Source organism: Oncorhynchus mykiss, chromosome 17 (genome assembly GCF_057628025.1).
Source record: "Oncorhynchus mykiss isolate SJ-2025 chromosome 17, ASM5762802v1, whole genome shotgun sequence".
Classification (NCBI taxonomy): domain Eukaryota; kingdom Metazoa; phylum Chordata; class Actinopteri; order Salmoniformes; family Salmonidae; genus Oncorhynchus; species Oncorhynchus mykiss.
Genome location: NC_143038.1, coordinates 62,028,099 through 62,048,839, shown reverse-complemented (window position 1 = coordinate 62,048,839; position 20,741 = coordinate 62,028,099). Strand labels below are relative to the sequence as shown.

At 42.2% G+C, this 20,741-nt stretch overlaps 1 protein-coding gene across 3 annotated transcripts in view; it reads right to left on the bottom strand.

The window, feature by feature from the left end:
• Nucleotides 1–20,741, bottom strand: part of LOC110494632 (alpha-1,3-galactosyltransferase 2) — a 32,774-nt gene that overhangs the window by 11,365 nt on the left and 668 nt on the right. For 2 of the 3 annotated variants that reach the window (XM_021569871.3, XM_021569870.3), the window contains 4 exons: nucleotides 20,207–20,296; nucleotides 18,250–18,345; nucleotides 15,896–16,033; nucleotides 14,590–15,765 (listed from right to left, as the gene is read on the bottom strand). In XM_021569871.3, coding sequence (XP_021425546.1) covers nucleotides 15,078–15,765; nucleotides 15,896–16,033; nucleotides 18,250–18,345; nucleotides 20,207–20,296 — 1,012 coding nt within the window. In that variant the 3' untranslated portion in view covers nucleotides 14,590–15,077. Of the gene's footprint in view, nucleotides 1–5,842; nucleotides 5,941–12,815; nucleotides 12,976–13,542; nucleotides 15,766–15,895; nucleotides 16,034–18,249; nucleotides 18,346–20,206; nucleotides 20,297–20,741 lie in introns of those variants that run through there. The other variant, XR_016488061.1, reaches the window with a different exon arrangement.

Genomic DNA, 20,741 nt, shown 5'->3' with positions numbered 1-20,741 from the left:
CGATTGGAAAAAACGAACAGATGAATCTAAGTTTGAGGTGTTCGGCTCACAAAAGAAAATGAAAATATGCTGGAGGAATGCTTGACGCAATCTGTCAAGCATGATGGAGGCAATGTGATGGTCTGTGGGTGCTTGGGTGGTGGTAACGTGGGAGATTTGTACAGGGTAAAAGGGATCTTGAAGAAGGAAGGCTATCACTCCATTTTGCAACACCATGCCATACCCTGTGGACGGAACTCAATTTCCTCCTACAACAGGACAATGACCCAAAGCACAGCTCCAAACTATGCAATAACTATTTAGGGAAGAAGCAGTCAGCTGGTATTCTGTATATAATGGAGTGGCCAACACAGTCACTGGATCTCAACCCTATTGCGCTGTTGTGGGAGCAGCTTGACCGTATGGTACGTAAGAAGTGCCCATCAAGCCAATCCAACTTGTGGGAGGTGCTTCAGGAAGCATGGGATGAAATCTCTTCAGATTACCTCAACAAATTGACAACTGGAATGCCAAAGGTCTGCAAGGCTGTAATTGCTGCAAATTGAGGATTCTTTGACGAAAGCAAAGTTTGAAGGACACAATTATTATTTCAATTTTAAAAAATCATTATATATAACCTTGTTAACGTCTTGACTATATTTCCTATTAATTTTGCAACTAATTTCATGTAAGTTTATGGAAAACAAGGACATTTATAAGTGTCCCCAAACTTTTGAACGGTAGCGTATGTAAAGACAAGATTAAATCAAGAAGTCTGATGGGTGACAATAATTAGCAGAATGCTTGAATGCCTTTCAAGCGACCTTTTTCAAATCATCATTAGTCGCATCATGCAGCCTTACAATGTATAACAAATCTAAACATATAGCCCAACATTTGTACAACTAAAGTTACATTGATAACTCTAAATTAAGCATATAGGAGTGCATATTTCTTTGTCATCCTCTCAACACAGAATAACAGCATGTGCGCTGTCCCTCAAATCATTTGGAGAAAGTATCATTTCTATTTCATTCAGCTTTGTTCAATTGTATTCTTCGTACTTTAAAATAATGCCACGGAATTCTAAGCTAATCTTGTCTGCTAAATAAACTAGTGTAGCCCACAGCAATTTGGCATAACCAGGTCAGGACAACTCAGAGTATGCTATTCTGTTCTTCAGAAAAAGTCTACATATCACTGTGGTTTCCGTCTCCTCTTCCATCACTCACCACTTTCACTTCTCTGCCTGTGTGTGACATTTTCTGTGACTTCTGTTGTGTACGCAGCTTCCCACACTCATTTGCAAAAAGTCGCTTAATGCTATTAAAACCCTCTGACAGCCTGAAAAGGAGTCGCTAGCAATTTGAAAACTGGGTAAGGTAGTCAAGAAACAGCTCCAGTCATGTTTTCCACATTTCTGCAAATAGTATCCTTAGAGCCCAGACTTATCCTGCATGCATTCTTGGTAAATGGAATTTGTTGTATGAGACCTGAAACAAAGCGCATAGCGAGAAAGAGAGAGAATAATTGATTGTGAATGGAAAATGTTCGCTCGGGGTGCAGGATGTGGTTTAAAGTGCAGGCCATTGTATGAGGTTGCAAGGGGTATTTTTGACTCATCATAATGTCTGTAAAACCACAATGAGGACATAGACCTACCGAGCAAGTTTTCATTAATCATTGGGTACATCGTGCGAAGAACATCAGCATAATTCATGTTCAAATTCACAACATACATAGGCATTTCATCATTAAGACCTTTAGGGATTGGCAGCCCTAGCTCACTATTTGGGAGACAAGAGACACTAATGAATATCCACCAACAAACTTTATTCTAAAGCTGGCTGAATATGTTTTGATGTATAACTATTTCAGATGATGAATGCTACCTCCAAACGAATGGAACATCGATGGGCTCCACATTTGCTCCGAGCCATGCTAACCTATATGTGGCTCTTTTTGAAGAACGTTTTGTTAATAATGAAAATGAAAATACAATTTTGAATAAAAGTCCTGAAGTGGTATCGATATAGTGATGACATTTTTTGCATATGGGAAGGAACGGAAAAAGAGCTGTCAGACTTCATGGCACTACTCAATGACCCCAATCTCAAATTCACTATCCATTGTGATACTCTAAGTGTTCATTACATCGAAATGTGGATTGAGAAATAAAATGGAACCCTGTTTATAATTCTGTATTGAAAATAAACAGACAGAAATACTCTAGTACAAGGGGACAGCTTCCACCCTGAACCATTTAAAATAGGACTTCCAAGAAGCCAGTTTTTCAGACGTATATCCCACTCCACAGAGGACCATCTAGAAAAAGCAGTGGAGATGTGCACTAGGTTTCTAAGAGGCTATTCGCCACAATGTGTGGATGGAGCCCTTAATTTGGCATTGTGAAAAACACGAGATGAACTGCTACAAAAAAGACCTGCTAAAGCTAAAGAACACTCCGTAATGTTCACAACTACATATACTTTGAATTCATGAAAAGTGGGAGATGCGGTCAAGAAAGACTGGCATATTTTATCATTGGACCCAGTGGCTGAATTTAAAAATCCACCACTTATTGTATATAGGAGAAGTCGCAATTTACGATAAATTGGTTCATGCCAAGTGCCTGCCACAAAAGAAAATCAGCCAGGCTCTTTTACGCCGTCTTCCAAATGGTAGCTATAAATGCAGAGGATGCGCACAGTCCAACAATATGATGAAGTGGGAATATTTCTGCCACCCACACACAGGAAAACGGTTCCAAATAAAATGACATTATTACGTGTTCCACCACCCATGTTATTTACATTATTAAATGTCCATGTGGGCTCTGTTATGTCGGTAAAACCTCTCGTTCTCTCAAACAGAGGATCAGTGAACATAAAATCAAATCAGGAGAAACGACAGGGATGATCCAGTCGCTGTACATTTTAATGACCTGAAGCATGACATTTCTACCTTTAGATTTTGTGGCATAGAGAAAGTTAAGATATCAGACAGGGGAGGTGATATCAATAATACTCTGAGTAAAAGAGAATGTTTTAGGATTTTCACCCTCCAGACATTATTTCCTAAAGGTCTTAATGATGAAATGCCTATGTATGTTATGTTGTGAATTTGAACATGAATGATGCCCCTATTTAAGATTACTCTGATGTTTTTCATACGATGTACACAATGGAAACTTGCTCGGTAGGTCTATGTCCTCTTTGTGGTTTTACAGACGTGTTTAATACGTCTTATTTACACACTTTATTCAAATATTTATGAAATGTATATTGTTATATTTGGTAGCAATTATTTGTTTTTCCCTTTACCTCCAACCCCTTTCGATGCGTGGAACATATGTGGGTGGGACTAGGTCTACATAAGAGTGCTAGTTTTTTTTTTTTACTCACAAAAGCTCTGACGAAGGCCGTGAGGCCGATACAAAGCCCACTGATATTGCAAACCACTTTAATGACTTTTTCATTGGCAAGATAAGCAAACTTAGGGATGACATGCCAACAACAAACACTGACACTACACATCCAAGTATATCGGACCAAATTATGAAAGACAAGAATTGTACTTTTGAATTCCATAAAGTCAGTGTGGAAGAGGTAAAAAAATTGTTTTCTATCAACAATGACAATCCACCGGGGTCTGACAATCTGGATGGAAAATTACAGAGGATAATAGCAGATCATATTGCCACTCCTGTTTGCCACATCTTCAATTTAAGCCTACTAGAGAGCGTGTGCCCTCAGACCTGGAGGGAAGCTAAAGTCATTCCGCCACCCAAGAATAGTAAAGCCCCCTTTACCGACTTAAATAGCCAACCAGTCAGCCTGTTAACAACCCTTAGTAAATTCTGGAAAAAAATGTGTTTGACCAGATACAATGCTATTTTACAGTAAACAAATTGACAACAGAATTGCATCATGCTTATAGGGAAGGACACTCAACAAGCACAGCACTTACACAAATGGCTGATGATTGGCTGAGAGAAATTGATGATAAAATGATTGTGGGGGCTGTCTTGTAAGACTTCAGTGCAGCTTTTACATTATTGATCATAGTCTGCTGCTGGAAAAACTCATGTGTTATGGCTTTACACCCCCTGCTGCTGCTGATAGTCATACAGCTTCATGGCCAAGATGTTCCGAAAGTAGCAAAGCGCCTGAGACCACACAGGTGTGGTTGATGGCTTGTAGCAGAGTGAGAAAACACAGTCTAGACATGTTTTTCTCATCTTTGATGCTTTGTATCTCATCCAATGCAACAATGGGGTGGCAGGGTAGCCTAGTGGTTAGAGAGTTGGACTCGTAACTGGATAAAGAGTTGTCTAACAGAACACAGAGGGTTTTCTTTAATGGAAGCATGTCAAATATAATACAGTTAGAATCAGGAATTCCCCAGGTTAGCTGTTTGGGCCCCTTGCTTTTTTCAATTTTTACTAACAACATGCCACCGACTTTGAGTAAAGCCAAAGTGTCTATGTATGCGGATGACTCAACACTATACACGTCAGCTACTACAGTTAGTTTCAGAGCTGCAGTTAGTTTCAGAGTGGGTGGCAAAGAATAAGTTAGCTCTAAATATTTTTTAAACTAAAAACATTGTATTTGGAACAAAACACTCACTAAACCCTAAAACTCAACTACATCTTGTAATAAATAATGTAGAAATTGAGCAAGATGAGATGACTAAACTGCTTGGATTAACCCTAGATTGTGAACTGTCATGGTCAAAACATATTGATGCAGTGGTAGTTAGGATGGGGAGAAGTCTGTCTATAATAAAGCGATGCTCTGGCTTCTTAACAACACTATCAACAAGGCAGGTCCTACAGGCCCTAGTTTTGTCTCACCTTGACTACTGTTCAGTCGTGTTGTCAGGTGCCACAAAAAAGGACTTAGGAAAATTGCAATTGGCTCAGAACAGGGCAGCACGGCTGGCCCTTGGATGTACACATAAAATTAGATTTAAAAACAGATAATTTAATAAAAACACCATATGGAACAGCGGGGACTGTGAAGCAACACAATCACATGGATTTAGTACTGTAGATATGTGGTAGTGTCTCCCGACCCCTCCTGTATTTATGCTGCAGTAGTTTGTGTCGGGGGCTAGGGTCAGTCTGTCTTATCTGGTACTAACTAGTCTGTGTCTCTCTCTCTGTCTGTCTATCTGTCTCTCTCTCTGTCTGTCTGTCTCTCTCTGTCTGTCTCTCTCTCTGTCTGTCTGTCTCTGGAGATGTACTGCTTTAGTTCTCAGGCTGAGAACTGCCTGCACCTGCTGATAGTCACACAGCTTCAAGGCCAAGATGTTCCGAAAGTAACAAAGCGCCTGAGACCACACAGGTGTGGTTGATGGCTTGTAGCAGAGTGAGAAAACACAGTCTAGACATGTTTTTCTCATCTTTGATGCTTTGTATCTCATCCAATGGAACAATGGGGTGGCAGGGTAGCCTAGTGGTTAGAGCGTTGGACTCGTAACTGAAAAGGTTGCAAGTTCAAATCCCCAAGTTGACAAGGTAAAAATGTGTCGTTCTGCCCCTGAACAGGCAGTTAACCCACTGTTCCTAGGCCGTCATTGAAAATAAGCATTTGTTCTTAACTGACTTGCCTAGTTAAATAAAGGTAAAATAAATAAAAAATGTTAAGGTATGATTGACTTATGCATTTGATGTAGGTTGTCCACACCAACTAGTGTAAAGAATGTTGTCTCCCGTTTTGCCACACAGATCTTTACTATAGACTACTGAGGTATTCTGTATGAATCTCTGTCTGCAATTGCATTTTATCACTAAAGAGTTTTATACCAAGGTTCCTGTGTCATCTATCTGGAAGACTGATTGTTAAAGGAAACTTACATCACCCCATGTAAAAGACCACCCAACATTTGTGGAGCTTGCCAGGTGTGACCGCTGCGTCTGGATGATCTACGGCCCACTGTGCAGCGCATCAAAGTCTGAAATGAGAAAAAAAAACACTGTGGTTGATGACTCATTCCAGTATGTAAGTGGCACCTCACTCATGGGGTTGATAATTACAGGAACAGTCAATAGCTAAATGTACGTACAAGCCCGTATACGATGTGTGTGTGACAAATGACCCAGAACCCCAGGTGTAATAGTTAGACATTCCTGAGGATCTAATGGAACCTGGTGTGAGGAACTTGGTAATAGATTAGGATGAACCAAGTCAGTACTAAGGTACTGGGTGACAAGTGATTGAAAGTGTTATATGAGTATGGTGTCCTTGCCTGAGGGAAGACACTGGTTTTATGTATGGTGACCTTGCCTGAGGGAAGACACTGGTTTTATGTATGGTGACCTTGCCTGAGGGAAGACACTGGTTTTATGTATGGTGACCTTGCCTGAGGGAAGACACTGGTTTTATGTATGGTGTCCTTGCCTGAGGGAAGACACTGGTTTTATGTATGGTGACCTTGCCTGAGGGAAGACACTGGTTTTATGTATGGTGACCTTGCCTGAGGGAAGACACTGGTTTTATGTATGGTGTCCTTGCCTGAGGGAAGACACTGGTTTTATGTATGGTGACCTTGCCTGAGGGAAGACACTGGTTTTATGTATGGTGACCTTGCCTGAGGGAAGACACTGGTTTTATGTATGGTGTTCTAACCTCAAATCAAAGTTTATTTGTCACGTGCGCCGAATACAACAGGTGTTACAGTGAAATGCTTACTTACAGGCTCTGACCAATAGTGCGGAGAAAAAAAGTATGTGTGTGTGTGTAGGTAAGTAAAGAAATAAAACAAACAGTAAAAAGACATTTGAAAAAAAGAGTAGCAAGGCTATATACAGACACCTGTTAGTCAGGCTTATTGAGGTAGTGTGTACATGTAGGTATCGTTAAAGTGACTATGCATATATGATGAACAGAGAGAAGCAGTAGCGTTAAAGAGGGGTTGGCGGGTGGTGGGTTGGACACAGTGCAGATAGCCCGGTTATCCAATGTGCGGGAGCACTGGTTGGTCGGGCCAATTGAGGTAGTATGTACATGAATGTATAGTTAAAGTGACTATGCATAAAAGATAAACAGAGAGTAGCAGCAGCGTAAAAGAGGGGTTGAGGGGGCACACAATGCAAATAATCCAGGTAACCATTAGGTTACCTGTTCAGGAGTCTTATGGCTTGGGGGTAAAAACTGTTGAGAAGCCTTTTTGTCCTAGACTTGGTATTCCGGTACCGCTTGCCATGCGGTAGCAGAGAGAACAGTCTATGACTAGGATGGCTGGGGTCTTTAATCATTTTTAGTGCCTTCCTCTGACACCGCCTGTTGTAGAGGTCCTGGATGCCAGGCAGCTTTGCCCAAGTGATTTTCTGGGCCGTACGCACTACCCTCTGAAGTGCCTTGCAGGCAAAGGCCGAGCAATTGCCGCTCAGGACCCATGCCAAATCATTTTAGTTTCCTGAGGGGGAATAGGCTTTGTCGTGCCCTCTTCACGACTGTCTTGGTGTGTTTGGACCATTCTAATTTGTTGTTGATGTGGACACCAAGCAATTTGAAGCTCTCTGAGAGAAGACACTGGTTTTGTTTTGATATATGTGTAATTGGTGGGACTAGATTTGGTGTAAGATAATTGTTGTATGAGTTGAGTGTATTTGATAACAGTGAATGAATGAATGAATATATGCTAGTCAATATCAAGAATTTCTATGTACTGAAATAAATCTTGACTGGTATAGACAACAAGTCTTTAAGACTAGTACAAGAACGGATACATTTGCGGGTTGGGAAAGACATGAGAGTTTACTCTTCCATTACATCAACAAGAGAGGAGACAGGGAGACCCCCGTATTGAAGTTAAAATACAATTGAAATCAATTGTGGTTATTCACCACACATATGTGAAACCATTTAGTGTGGTTAGTGAATAAATATAGTGATACTAAAGAAGAGGGGTTAGAGAAAAACTAACTGGGGGTTTCTACAGTACCATACAGATAAGTCACTCAGTCTACATTACATAGAACCTGATAAAATAAAATCACGGGGCACCATGACAGATTCAACCAAAGGCAGTGCAGAGACGGTGGGTCCCACACCAATGACTCTAAGGCTAGGCCTGCCCTCTCTGACACTGCCCTGACTGATGCTGACTTGGAGCTTTTCGTTGACGGTTCTTCATATTTAGATCAAACTACAGGGAAGAAATATGCAGGGTTTGGTATTGTGACAATTGATAGAACCGCTCACATCCAACAACCCTTCCTTCCCAGAGGCTTTCTCAGCTCAACAGGCTGAACTTTTGGCACTAACCACTGCCTGTAAAATGGGAGAAGGGAAAATGGTTACAATTTTCTCTGATTCTGCAATAGGGGTTTGTCTCTCCTGGTGTTGTGTCTGGGGGAGTAGGGGTTTTAACAATGCTTGTGGAAGTCCTATTCATAATAGAACTATGGTTTTAGATCTCTTGGAGGCTATGATGCTGCCCTCTGCTTTGGCTATTGCTGCTCACACTGGGGGGGAAAGATTTTGAGAGTATGGGTAACGCCATGGCAGATGAGGCTGCTAAATTGGATGCCTCCAAGTGTCACAGCCACTCCATGTTCTTCTCTGCTACTGTTGGGAAAGACACTGATGATTTGGGCCATACCATGGGCCAAGTGGCCAAAGTGGCCCATGGTATGGCCCATTTGTCAAGGGGGGCAAGACAATCTGGACCCTTTCTTTCTAAAAATGATTGAAATTGTTGCAACCCCTATTGAAATTATTACTAGCCTGTTCAACCTCTCGTGTCGTCTGAGATTCCCAAAGATTGGAAAGCAGCTGCGGTCATCCCCCTCTTCAAAGGGGGGGGGGGGGGGGGGGGGGGGGGCACTCTTGACCCAAACTTCTACAGACCTATATCTATCCTACCCTGCCTTTCTAAGGTCTTCGAAAGCCAAGTCAACAAACAGATTACCGACCATTTTGAATCCCACCATACCTTCTCCGCTATGCATTCAGAGCTGGTCACGGGTGCACCTCAGCCACGCTCAAGGTCCTAAACGATATCTTAACCGCCATCGATAAGAAACAATACTGTGCAGCCGTATTTATTGATCTGGCCAAGGCTTTCGACTCTGTCAATCACCACATCCTCATCGGCAGAATCGATAGCCTTGGTTTCTCAAATGATTGCCTTGCCTGGTTCACCAACTACTTCTCTGATAGAGTTCAGTGTGTCAAATCGGAGGGCCTGTTGTCCGGGCCTCTGGCAGTTTCTATGGGGGTGCCTCAGGGTTCAATTCTTGGACCGACTCTCTTCTCTGTATACATCAATGATGTTGCTCTTGCTGCTGCTAATCCACCTCTACGCAGACGACGCCATTCTGTATACTTCTGGCCCTTCTTTGGACACAACTTTTTATGGCTGCAGGGGCAGTATTGAGTAGCTTGGATGAAAAGGTGCCCATTGTAAACGGCCAGCTCCTCAGTCTCAGTTGCTAATATATGCATAGTATTATTAGTATTGGATAGAAAACACTGAAGTTTCTAAAACTGTTTGAATTATGTCTGTGAGTATAAAAGAACTTAAGCAAAAACCTGAGAAATTCCACTTCCTGATTTTTTGTCTGGGGGTGGCAGATCTTCAACCAAGCTTTCATTGAAATTGCAGCGAGATATGGATGAGTTTTCACTTCCTACGCCTTCCACTAGATGTCAACAGTCAATAGAACTGTCTAATGACTAATGTAAAGGGGGTTCGAATGACACAGGAAATAGTCACCACTGCCATGAGTTGACCATGCTTTCACTATGCGCGTTCACAGGGGAAGAACCTGCTTTCCACCGCTCATTTGAAGTCATTCTAATTCTCCGGTTGGAACGTTATTCAAGATATGTAAATAACATTCTAAAGATTGATTCAGTACATCGTTTGACATGTTTCTACTGACTGTTGCGGAACTTTTGGACATTTCATCACGTTATAGTGGACGCGCTTTGTGACTTTGGAATTGTTTACCAAATGCGCTAACCAAAGCAGCTAATTGGACATAAATAACGGACATTTTCGAACAAATCAAGCATTTATTGTGGACCTGGGATTCCTAGGACTGCATTCTGATGAAGTTAATCAAAGATAAGGAAACATTTCTTGTATTTTCTGGTTTCTGTTGCTAATTTGGCTTCTGTTCTGAGCGCCGTCTCAGATTATTGCATGTGTTGCTTTTTTTGAAATTTGACACAGCGGTTACATTAAGGAGAGGTATATCTATAATTCCATGTTATAACTTGTATTATCATCTACATTTATGATGAGTATTTCTGTTGAAACGATGTGGCTATGCAAAAATCACTTGATGTTTTTGGAACTAGTGAATCTAAATAGCCAATGTAAACTCAGATTTTTTTATGTAAATATGAACTTTATCAAACAAAACATGCATGTATTGTGTAACATGAAGTCCTATGAGTGTCATCTGATGAAGATAAAATTAATCACTAACCTTGAATTATCTTTATTTCTGCTTTTTGTGAATGCTATATTTCGCTGGAAAATGGGTGTGCTTATTGTGTTTTGGTGGAGACCTAACATAATCGTTTGTAGCGCTTTCGCTGAAAAGCCTATTTGAAATCGGACACTTTGGTGGGATTAACAACAAGATTACCTTTAAATTATGAGACACATGTATGTTTTAGGAATTGTAATTATGAGATTTGTGGTTTGAATTTGGCACTCTCTATTTTCACTGGTAGTTGTCATATCGATCCCGGTATTGGGATTATAGCCATAACAAGTTAACAACCCTCCAGACGAGCTTCAATGCCATACAACTCTCCTTCCATGGCCTCCAATTGCTCTTAAATACAAGTAAAACTAAATGCATGCTCTTCAACCGATCGCTGCCTGCACCTGCCCGCCCATCCAACATCACTACTCTGGACGGTTCTGACTTAGAATATGTGGACAACTACAAATACCTAGGGGTCTGGTTAGACTGTAAACTCTCTTTCCAGACTCACATCAAACATCTCCAATCCAATGTTAAATCTAGAATTGGCTTCCTATTTCGCAAAAAAAGCATCCTTCACTCATGCTGTCAAACATACCCTTGTAAAACTGACCATCCTACCAATCCTCGACTTCGGCGATGTCATTTACAAAATAGCCTCCAATACCCTACTCAACAAATTGGATGCAGTCTATCACAGTGCCATCCGTTTTGTCACCAAAGCCCCAAATACCACCCACCATTGGGACCTGTACGCTCTCGTTGGCTGGCCCTTGCTTCATACTCGTCGCCAAACCCACTGGCTCCAGGTCATCTACAAGACCCTGCAAGGTAAAGTCCCCCTTATCTCAGCTCGTTGGTCACCATAGCATCACCCACCTGTAGCATGCGCTCCAGCAGGTATATCTCGTCACCCCCAAAACCAATTCTTCCTTTGGCCGCCATTCCTTCCAGTTCTCTGCTGCCAATGACTGGAATGAAATACAAAAATCTCTGAAGCTGGAAACACTTATCTCCCTGACTAGCTTTAAGCACCAGCTGTCAGAGCAGCTCACAGATTACTACACCTGTAAATAGCCCATCTATAATTTAGCCCAAACAACTACCTCTCCCCCTACTGTATTAATTAATTTAGCTCCTTTGCACCCCATTATTTCTATCTCTACCTTGCACATTCTTCCACTGCAAATCTACCATTCCAGTGTTTTACTTGCTATATTGTATTTACTTCGCCACCATGGCCTTTTTTTGCCTTTACCTCCCTTCTCACCTCATTTGCTCACATTGTATATAGACTTTTTTTTTACTGTATGTTTGTTTTACTCCATGTGTAACTGTGTCGTTGTATGTGTCGAACTGCTTTGCTTTATCTTGGCCAGGTCGCAATTGTAAATGAGAACTTGTTCTCAACTTGCCTACCTGGTTAAATAAAGGTGAAATAAAATAAAAATAAATACAAATATTATAGAGGCAATTTCTTTGGATTTGTCCAGATTTGACTCAGCATGTGAAACAGTTTCTGTTTCGATGTGCTACATGCATGCAATTTAACATTGCCAAGGGAGCACCTCTGAAACCAGGTCATTTCCCTACGTCAAGAGGACCATTTGTCCATCTTGCCATGGGATTTTATAGATCTTGCAGAAAGAAAAGAAAGGGTACTGTTTAGTCCTTATTGACAGGTTCACCAGGTGGGTGGAGGCATTTCCCACCACACACTGTGATGCTAAGACAGTAGCAAAGCTACTAGTGAGGGAGAGCATTCCTAGATTGGGTGTTCCTGAGGTTTTATCTGCAGACAATGGTACCCACTTCACTGGTGATGTAGTGAATCAGGTAGCCATAATGATGGGAGTGGACCAGAAGTTTGTGAACATCTACCACCCTCAGAATAATGGGGTTAGAGAGAATTAACCAATCCATTAAACAAGTGTTCGCTAAGGCATGCCACTCCACCAAGAAATCTTGGGTGAATTGTTTATCACCGGTGTTAATGAAAATGTGCAGTAGTGTTAATAAAGGCATGGGGTGTACACCACATGAAAGGTTGACAGAAAGACCCATGAATGTTCCCACACACAGACCCATGACTAACAGACAAATAGACCTCACGGCAGAGACAGATCAGGCCTGTGGAATGTTGTATTTTATGAGGAGGGCAAAAGACAAGCAGAGCCAGCTAAATTGTACCCTAGGACTCTTATGGACATGAGATAATTGATCAGGGTAATAAGAACGTATCGAAAGGGACTGGGGGATACAAGATCTGGGGAGGGTGTTTGACAAATGGGAATCCAGAAGCTGTGGATGGAATAGGGACTGTAACGTGTGGGTTTTGACGATAATTGGAAGATAGTTAGGAAAAGGCTTGTGTACTCACCCAACAATGTATGGTTAGAGTGAAAACCTGGGGACCACTGTGGCTGAACCAATTTTAGAGAATCTGAAGGAAGAACGTGTTCCGCCATCATGTATCTGTAACAATGGCTCTTTGGCTGTGGGTGTAACAGTGCACTGTAGATCTTATGCAGGATACCTCCCTGAAGAAGAAGAGCGCAGGACATTTTAGCACACCCTATGGGTGGCATTTAGTGTATGTCTCACATTTAATTACTAGAGTGACCTATCTTGCTCTAAACTATGGTATGGGATCACCCTGGGGGTTTATGTGGATTTGCGGGAGTAGATGTTATCTGGTAATTCCAAATAACTGGCGCGGGCGTTGCTTCAAATCATTTCAAATGTATTTATATAACCCTTCGTACATCAGCTGATATCTCAAAGTGCTGTACAGAAACCCAGCCTAAAACCCCAAAACAGCAAGCAATGCAGGTGTTGAAGCACGGTGGCTAGGAAAAACTCCCTAGAAAGGCCAAAACCTAGGAAGAAACCTAGAGAGGAACCAGGCTATGAGGGGTGGCCAGTCCTCTTCTGGCTGTGCCAGGTGGAGATTATAACAGAACATGGCCAAGATGTTCAAATGTTCATAAATGACCAGCATGGTCAAATAATAATAATCACAGTAGTTGTCGAGGGTGCAACAAGTCAGCACCTCACAAGTAAATGTCAGTTGGCATTTCATAGCCGATCATTAAGAGTATCTCTACCACTCCTGCTGTCTCTGGAGAGTTGAAAACAGCAGGTCTGGGACAGATAGCACGTCCGGTGAACAGGTCAGGATTCCATAGCCGCAGGCAGAACAGTTGAAACTGGAGCAGCAGCACGGCCAGGTGGACTGGGGACAGCAAGGAGTCATCATGCCAGGTTGTCCTGAGGCATGGTCCTAGGGCTCAGGTCCTCCGAGAAAGAGAGAGAATTAGAGAGAGCATACTTAAATTCACACAGGACACCGGATAAGACAGGAGAAGTACTCCAGATATAACAAACTGACCCTAGCCCCCCGACACAAACTACTGCAGCATAAATACTAGAGGCTGAGACAGGAGGGGTCAGGAGACACTGTGGCCCCATCTGATGATACCCCCGGACAGGGCCAAACAGGAAGGATATAACCCCACCCACTTTTCCAAAGCACAGCCCCACACCAGTAGAGGGATATCTTCAACCACTAACTTACCATCCTGAGACAAGGCTGATTATTGCCCACAAAGATCTCCGCCATGGCACAACCCAATGGGGGGCGCAAACCCAGACAGGAAGATCACGTCAGTGACTCAACCCACTCAAGTGACGCACCCCTCCTAGGGACGGCATGAAAGAGCACCAGTAAGCCAGTGACTCAGCCCCTGTAATAGGGTTAGAGGAAGAGAATCCCAGTGGAGAGAGGGGAACCGGCCAGGCTTCCTCTGTGAAACTCTGACATCTTATCAAACCAGCAATGACTTGTTAAAAGAGCAGAATAGTATGGTAGTATGGTGGCATTGGAGACATGCAATATCCCCAAACTGACATGTTAACATTTTTAAACAGTTTGGCCTAGATTCAATCCGTAGCACCAAAGATCCAGACTATAGCGCAATTGAAATTTAAATGCAATGTTCCCGCGTTAACGGAATGTATTCACAGTAAATGCTGCATATGACGGCCAAATCTAATTACCTTTAAATAATGAAAATAACGCTATGAGGTGGATCATCCGCGGTACGGCTCAGTTCTAGTCCTTAGAGTGGGGTTGCTATGGGTGGATCGAGTTCTTTATTCAGGAGTTTTTATTTATATACAAAACCAATTCCCAATACAACTTTATAAAACACATTTTACTTCATAATCCAAAAATACAAACCATACAAAAAAAATATGTTGAATCATTTCTAAAGCTATCACATTAGGTCCTGACTACATGTCACTGCACTTCTCTGGTGTGGCTCAGTTAGTTGAGCATTGCGCTTGCAACGCCAGGGTAGTAGGTTAGATTCCTAATAAGTAACCACAAGATTTCAAGGGAAAATTCCTGCCAATGACACATGAGAACCAGGAAATTAACTACTTGGTCATTCTAGGTTCAACACGCGAGCCAAAGACTCCACAGTGCAATAGGCAGATTATGGCCCATTATGTTATATTTACAAACTTTATTGACTTGCTCAAGGTGGGTTGTAGACTATCGCAGCGCTGCACTGTGAACTGTTTGAAGCTTCAGGGGCTTTTGCTCATTAGATTATTGCATACAGGTTCTGATTGCTCACTCTGTAATCCGGAGTGTGTCATATTTTTTCTTTGCCCAGAGCAGGCGGGTCACATGCATGTCACCACGGTAACCAATGTCACTGCTCCAGCAGTACTCAGGAGACAGCACTCTACTGGGCTTATGGAGCCACAAGTACTTGTTGAGGTGACTCTCATCATGCCACAGAGCCTCCACCTGGTTCTCCTTGTCCTCCATGATGGTCTGGTAACAGGTCTCTGTCATATTTTTCACGTTCTGCCACGAGCCTCCAAACACGGCAGCATGATAGTAGAAGTCCCCAGTCTCCATGTAGGCCCTGGACCTGGGGTTGCGGTCGTAGGTGTACAGGCTCTGTGGTCGGTGGTAGTAGTAGGCGTGGAGCAGAGCAACAGAGTCTCCCAGAGCCTCTGAGCCAAACCGACCCACAAACACCTGGTCCACGTCAAAGCAGAAGATGTAGCGGCTGTATCGACGAATCTGTGACTCAATGGCGTCTGCAATGGCCCTCATACGCATCATGGAGATGTCCTGCCAGCGAGAGTGTCTCTGCACCCTCACAACTTTCAGGCTCCGCCCAGGACCAAGATGGATGTTTGGTACCCTCTCGGGAACATCCGTGAACACATAGTATGTCACAGGTAAAGCCACCATAAAGTGACGCTCAGCAGACAAAAGGAATGCCTCCAGGTAGGCATCTAGATACCTTGGGATGGGAAGGAGTAAAACCTCAAGTTTAAGAATAGCATCTCCAAATATGCTGCTTACAGTAAGTGACAGAAGTGTTTCATAAGAATGCTAGAAAAAAAATTTGGTCACCAAGATGAAAAACCGACCTGCCCACAGCGAATACAGTGAGAGAGACAGAGGAGTGGTTCCTCCTGTGCTCCTGGTCGTAATGATCTGGGTCAAACATTCCATCCCAGATCACAGGGGCTCCCCAGTCAGTGCAGGTCTGAACATCACCTCTGGACCTGGTAGGAACAGAGAGCCCAGCTAGCACATAATGTTTCTTAGAGCTTGGTGAGAGCGTGGTTGACCTATGGTTATTTTGCATACATTGGGAATGTTCTCAAATAGTTCAGAGAATGTTAAGAAACAGGGTTATTCTGTGAGAATTTCAATACTTCAGCGTAACGTTTCCTACAGTTTTACTTATTGTTCTATTTAAAGTCATGTTCTCATATTGTTCTGAGAACGTTCAGAAACAACGTTCTGTGGGCATTTTAGTATTCAGCATAATGTTTTCTGAAGGTTTCCTCAGGGTTCTATTTAAAGCCATGTTCTCAGAACATTGAGAACTTTCCATAAAAACAACAAAACATTAGTAACGTTCAAAGTGTGTTCTAAGAATGTTAAAAATATACATCCCGTTCTGTGTCAACAGAACTCTATGCTCGATCTTGTTTAATGTGTTAAGGTGTCTTGGCAACGCCCACTAATTGGTCACACCTGATCTTAATGAGTGCTTGTTTCCATTGAAATGGGGCATGTTTGAATAGACTAAAATTAACAGCTTTGTATGAGTTTTAAAAAAACATGCCACACACCATCTCCTTCCAGGTGGCACAGTGGACTAATTCCATGGAACAGAAGATCATAGGTTAGAATCTCACTGACGCCATGTCACAAAAATCATGTTTGCACAATTAATGTCTAAGTAAAAACTTATATATATATATATATATATATATACATACATACACACACATGTTTAAAGGAAGATTTTCACAAACCTCCAAATAACATTCACCTTTCATTAAAAACCTTTCTAACATTTAGAGAATGTTCTCAGAATGTTATTCAAACAACCTATAATTTCAGTTCACAGAATGTTAATAAAACCTCCCAGGTAAACTTTCAGGGAACCACAGTAAAATGGTCAGAACCTCTCTGCAACCTAAATATGCAGACGACACAACAGTAGTGTGTTTGATTACCAACAATGACGAGACGGCCTACAGGGAGTAGGTGAGGGCCCTCGGAGTGTGGTGTCAGGAAAACAACCTCTCACGCAACATCAACAAAATAAAGGAGATGATCGTGGACTTCGGGAAACAACAGAGGGAGTAACAATTAGTAACAAACAAAAAATAGTGGGCCTTCTTGTGTAAACGCAGCCAGAGAAATTTATTTAGACATTAACCATGCATGTATTTTTTTGTGACACAGCATCAGTGAGATTTGAACCTAAAATCTTCCATTCTCTATCCATGGAATTAGTCCACTGCACCACCAAGATGAACATACCAATTCAAATAGTATGCATATAAAGCTGTTAATTTTAGTCTATTCAAACAGATACCATTCAAAAGAAAACAAGAACCCATTAACATCAGGTGGGGCTAATTAGTGGGAGCGGCCAACACACACACTTAATTAACAAAGATAGGGTAAGAGTTGAATACCCCTGCGCTATGAGGTCCGGCGCTTGCTGACACCTGGTGTCCCAGGTATAAATCAGTCCCTGGTTGGAGGGGATTAATGAAAAAGGTCCAGAGTTGAGTTTGAGGGAGATAGAGGATAGATTGTGTTTTGGTGATGCTGAGAACAGAATGTATCAAAGTTTCAAATAAAATTCTTAGAACATTCTCTGACAGTTAATATAGTTTATGGGATGTTTTTTTAATGTTCTCTGAAAAATTTGGAAACATGACTTTAAATGGAAACCTATAGGAAAATGTATGCTGAACTACTGTAATTCCTACAGAAGAATGTTGTTAATGATAATTTTCTGAAGAATTTGAGAAAATTCCCAATGTCAAACCAGTTGGAGATAAGGTGGCTGCAAAGAGATAGGCAGCGCCATTGAGGCAACCTCCATTTTGATTTAGTCCATCAACGATTGGTTGATTCTCCCTGATGGACAGGACTCCAACAAGGATCAGCCAATGAAGTTGGAAGTCCTGCCCAGTTGACTACATTAAAATGGTGAAAGCCCTCAATGTCAATGCCCAGTCTAATATGGCATGTTGGTCACTAGAGACCTCTATGGAACCTCGTAGAAGGGAGTATTTGTGGTGAGGAACTGAGGTGAGCTTAGCCCCATACTTTTACCAATACAAAAAGCCATTAAAACAATCTTTAGATTTCATTTTCAGACTCCAACACAATTTAAATAAAAGTAATGAACACAATAAAAGGAATGGCATGCTCTGAACATGATTGATATAAAAACAAAATGTCCTACCAAAGGTCTAGGGAAGCATCTATACTATTCCCCAGCTTCAGCTTCTCTCCAGGGGCTAGATGACATCGGTTCATGGGGATTAAGCCCTCCAAGTACCTACAACACAACAACATGCTGGGTCAAAACTTAAACTGTTTCTATGTTAAAAGGTATGGATAGTGTCAAGTGACTGAATTCATATACACTGCTCAAAAAAATAAAAAGGGAACACTAAAATAACACATCCTAGATCTGAATGAATGAAATATTCTTATTAAAATACTTTTTTCTTTACATAGTTGAATGTGCTGACAACAAAATCACACAAAAATTATCAATGGAAATCAAATTTATCAACCCATGGAGGTCTGGATTTGGAGTCACACTCAAAATTAAAGTGGAAAACCACACTACAGGCTGATCCAACTTTGATGTAATGTCCTTAAAACAAGTCAAAATGAGGCTCAGTAGTGTGTGTGGCCTCCACGTGCCTGTATGACCTCCCTACAACACCTGGGCATGCTCCTGATGAGGTGGCAGATGGTCTCCTGAGGGATCTACTCCCAGACCTGGACTAAAGCATCCGCCAACTCCTGGACAGTCTGTGGTGCAACGTGGCGTTGGTGGATGGAGCGAGACATGATGTCCCAGATGTGCTCAATTGGATTCAGGTCTGGGGAACGGGCGGGCCCGTCCATAGCATCAATGCCTTCCTCTTGAAGGAACTGCTGACAAACTCCAGCCACATGAGGTCTAGCATTGTCTTGCATTAGGAGGAACCGAAGGCCAACCGCACCAGCATATGGTCTCACAAGGGGTCTGAGGATCTCATCTCGGTACCTAATGGCAGTCAGGCTACCTCTGGCGAGCACATGGAGGGCTGTGCGGCCCCCCAAAGAAATGCCACCCCACACCATGACTAACCCACCTCCAAACTGGTCATGCTGGAGGATGTTGCAGGCAGCAGAATGTTCTCCACGGCGTCTCCAGACTGTCACGTCTGTCACATGTGCTCAGTGTGAACCTGCTTTCATCTGTGAAGAGCACAGGGCGCCAGTGGCGAATCTGAAAATCTTGGTGTTCTCTGGCAAATGCCAAACATCCTGATCGGTGTTGGGCTGTAAGCACAACCCCCACCTGTGGACGTAGGGCCCTCATACCACCCTCATGGAGTCTGTTACTGACCGTTTGAGCAGACACATGCACATTTGTGCTGGAGGTCATTTTGCAGGGCTCTGGCAGTGCTCCTCCTGCTCCTCCTTGCAAAAAAAGGCGGAGGTAGCGGTCCTGCTGCTGGGTTGTTGCCCTCCTACGGTCTCCTCCACGTCTCCTGATGTACTGGCCTGTCTCCTGGTAGCGCCTCCATGCTCTGGACACTACGCTGACAGACACAGCAAACCTTCTTGCCACAGCTAGCATTGATGTGCCATCCTGGATGAGCTGCACTACCTGAGCCACTTGTATGGGTTGTAGACTCCGTCTCATGCTACCACTAGAGTGAAAGCACCGCCAGCATTCAAAAGTGACCAAAACATCAGCCAGGAAGCATAGGAACTGAGAAGTGGTCTGTGTTCCCCACCTGCAGAACCAGTCCTTTATTGGGGGTGTCTTGCTAAATGCCTATAATTTCCACCTGTTGTCTATTCCATTTGCACAACAGCATGTGAAATGTATTGTCAATCAGTGTTGCTTCCTAAGTGGACAGTTTGATTTCACAGAAATGTGATTGACTTGGAGTTACATTGTGTTGTTTAAGTGTTCCCTTTATTTTTTTGAGCAGTGTAGAACAGCCCTACGGTCCTTCTTTCTAAACATATGCTGCAAAACAAGAAGCAAACAATTGGCGTAGGGGAACAACAGAGGAAAGGGAAATACTTAGTCAGTTGCACAACTGAATGATTCAACTGAAATGTGTCTCACATTTAACCCACCCCTCTGAAACATTGAATCATGGTGCTTTCATTAAGAAAATACACACCTTATTGATGTAGGTGTGAAGTAGGCTATGAAGAGTAGCACAGAGGCACATCCTGCACATGTTAATACACGCTTTGCCTTGTACAATACTCTGACGGAAAATAGACAGAAACGTTACGTCAAAAGGTGCGATAGGAGGTCAATGCAAACACTAAGGCCTATAGTTCCACTTTCACCTGATAACACATCATAAAAGACCAGGACATTTTTTAATTCTCTTTTCTGACAATGAAATCATTGACTCCAACATTGTGAACATTTAATTTATTATCATCAATGTTATTAGTTAATGGATTATGAGAGGGACTTTATTCATTTATTTATTTATATATATAAAATAAACATCATGAAACATGTTTGTCAACATTTAGGCCTAATATATGAGTTTGGATTAGCATGGTTCCAGTCAAGGTGTTTTTTGTGTGTTTTTTTTAATACTCCAAAATGAAGTAAAAATATAAATAACTGGTCATTTCATTTATGTTAAAAATTAGTCTATTAACATTGATGACATTGCATCATCACAGAAGCCATAC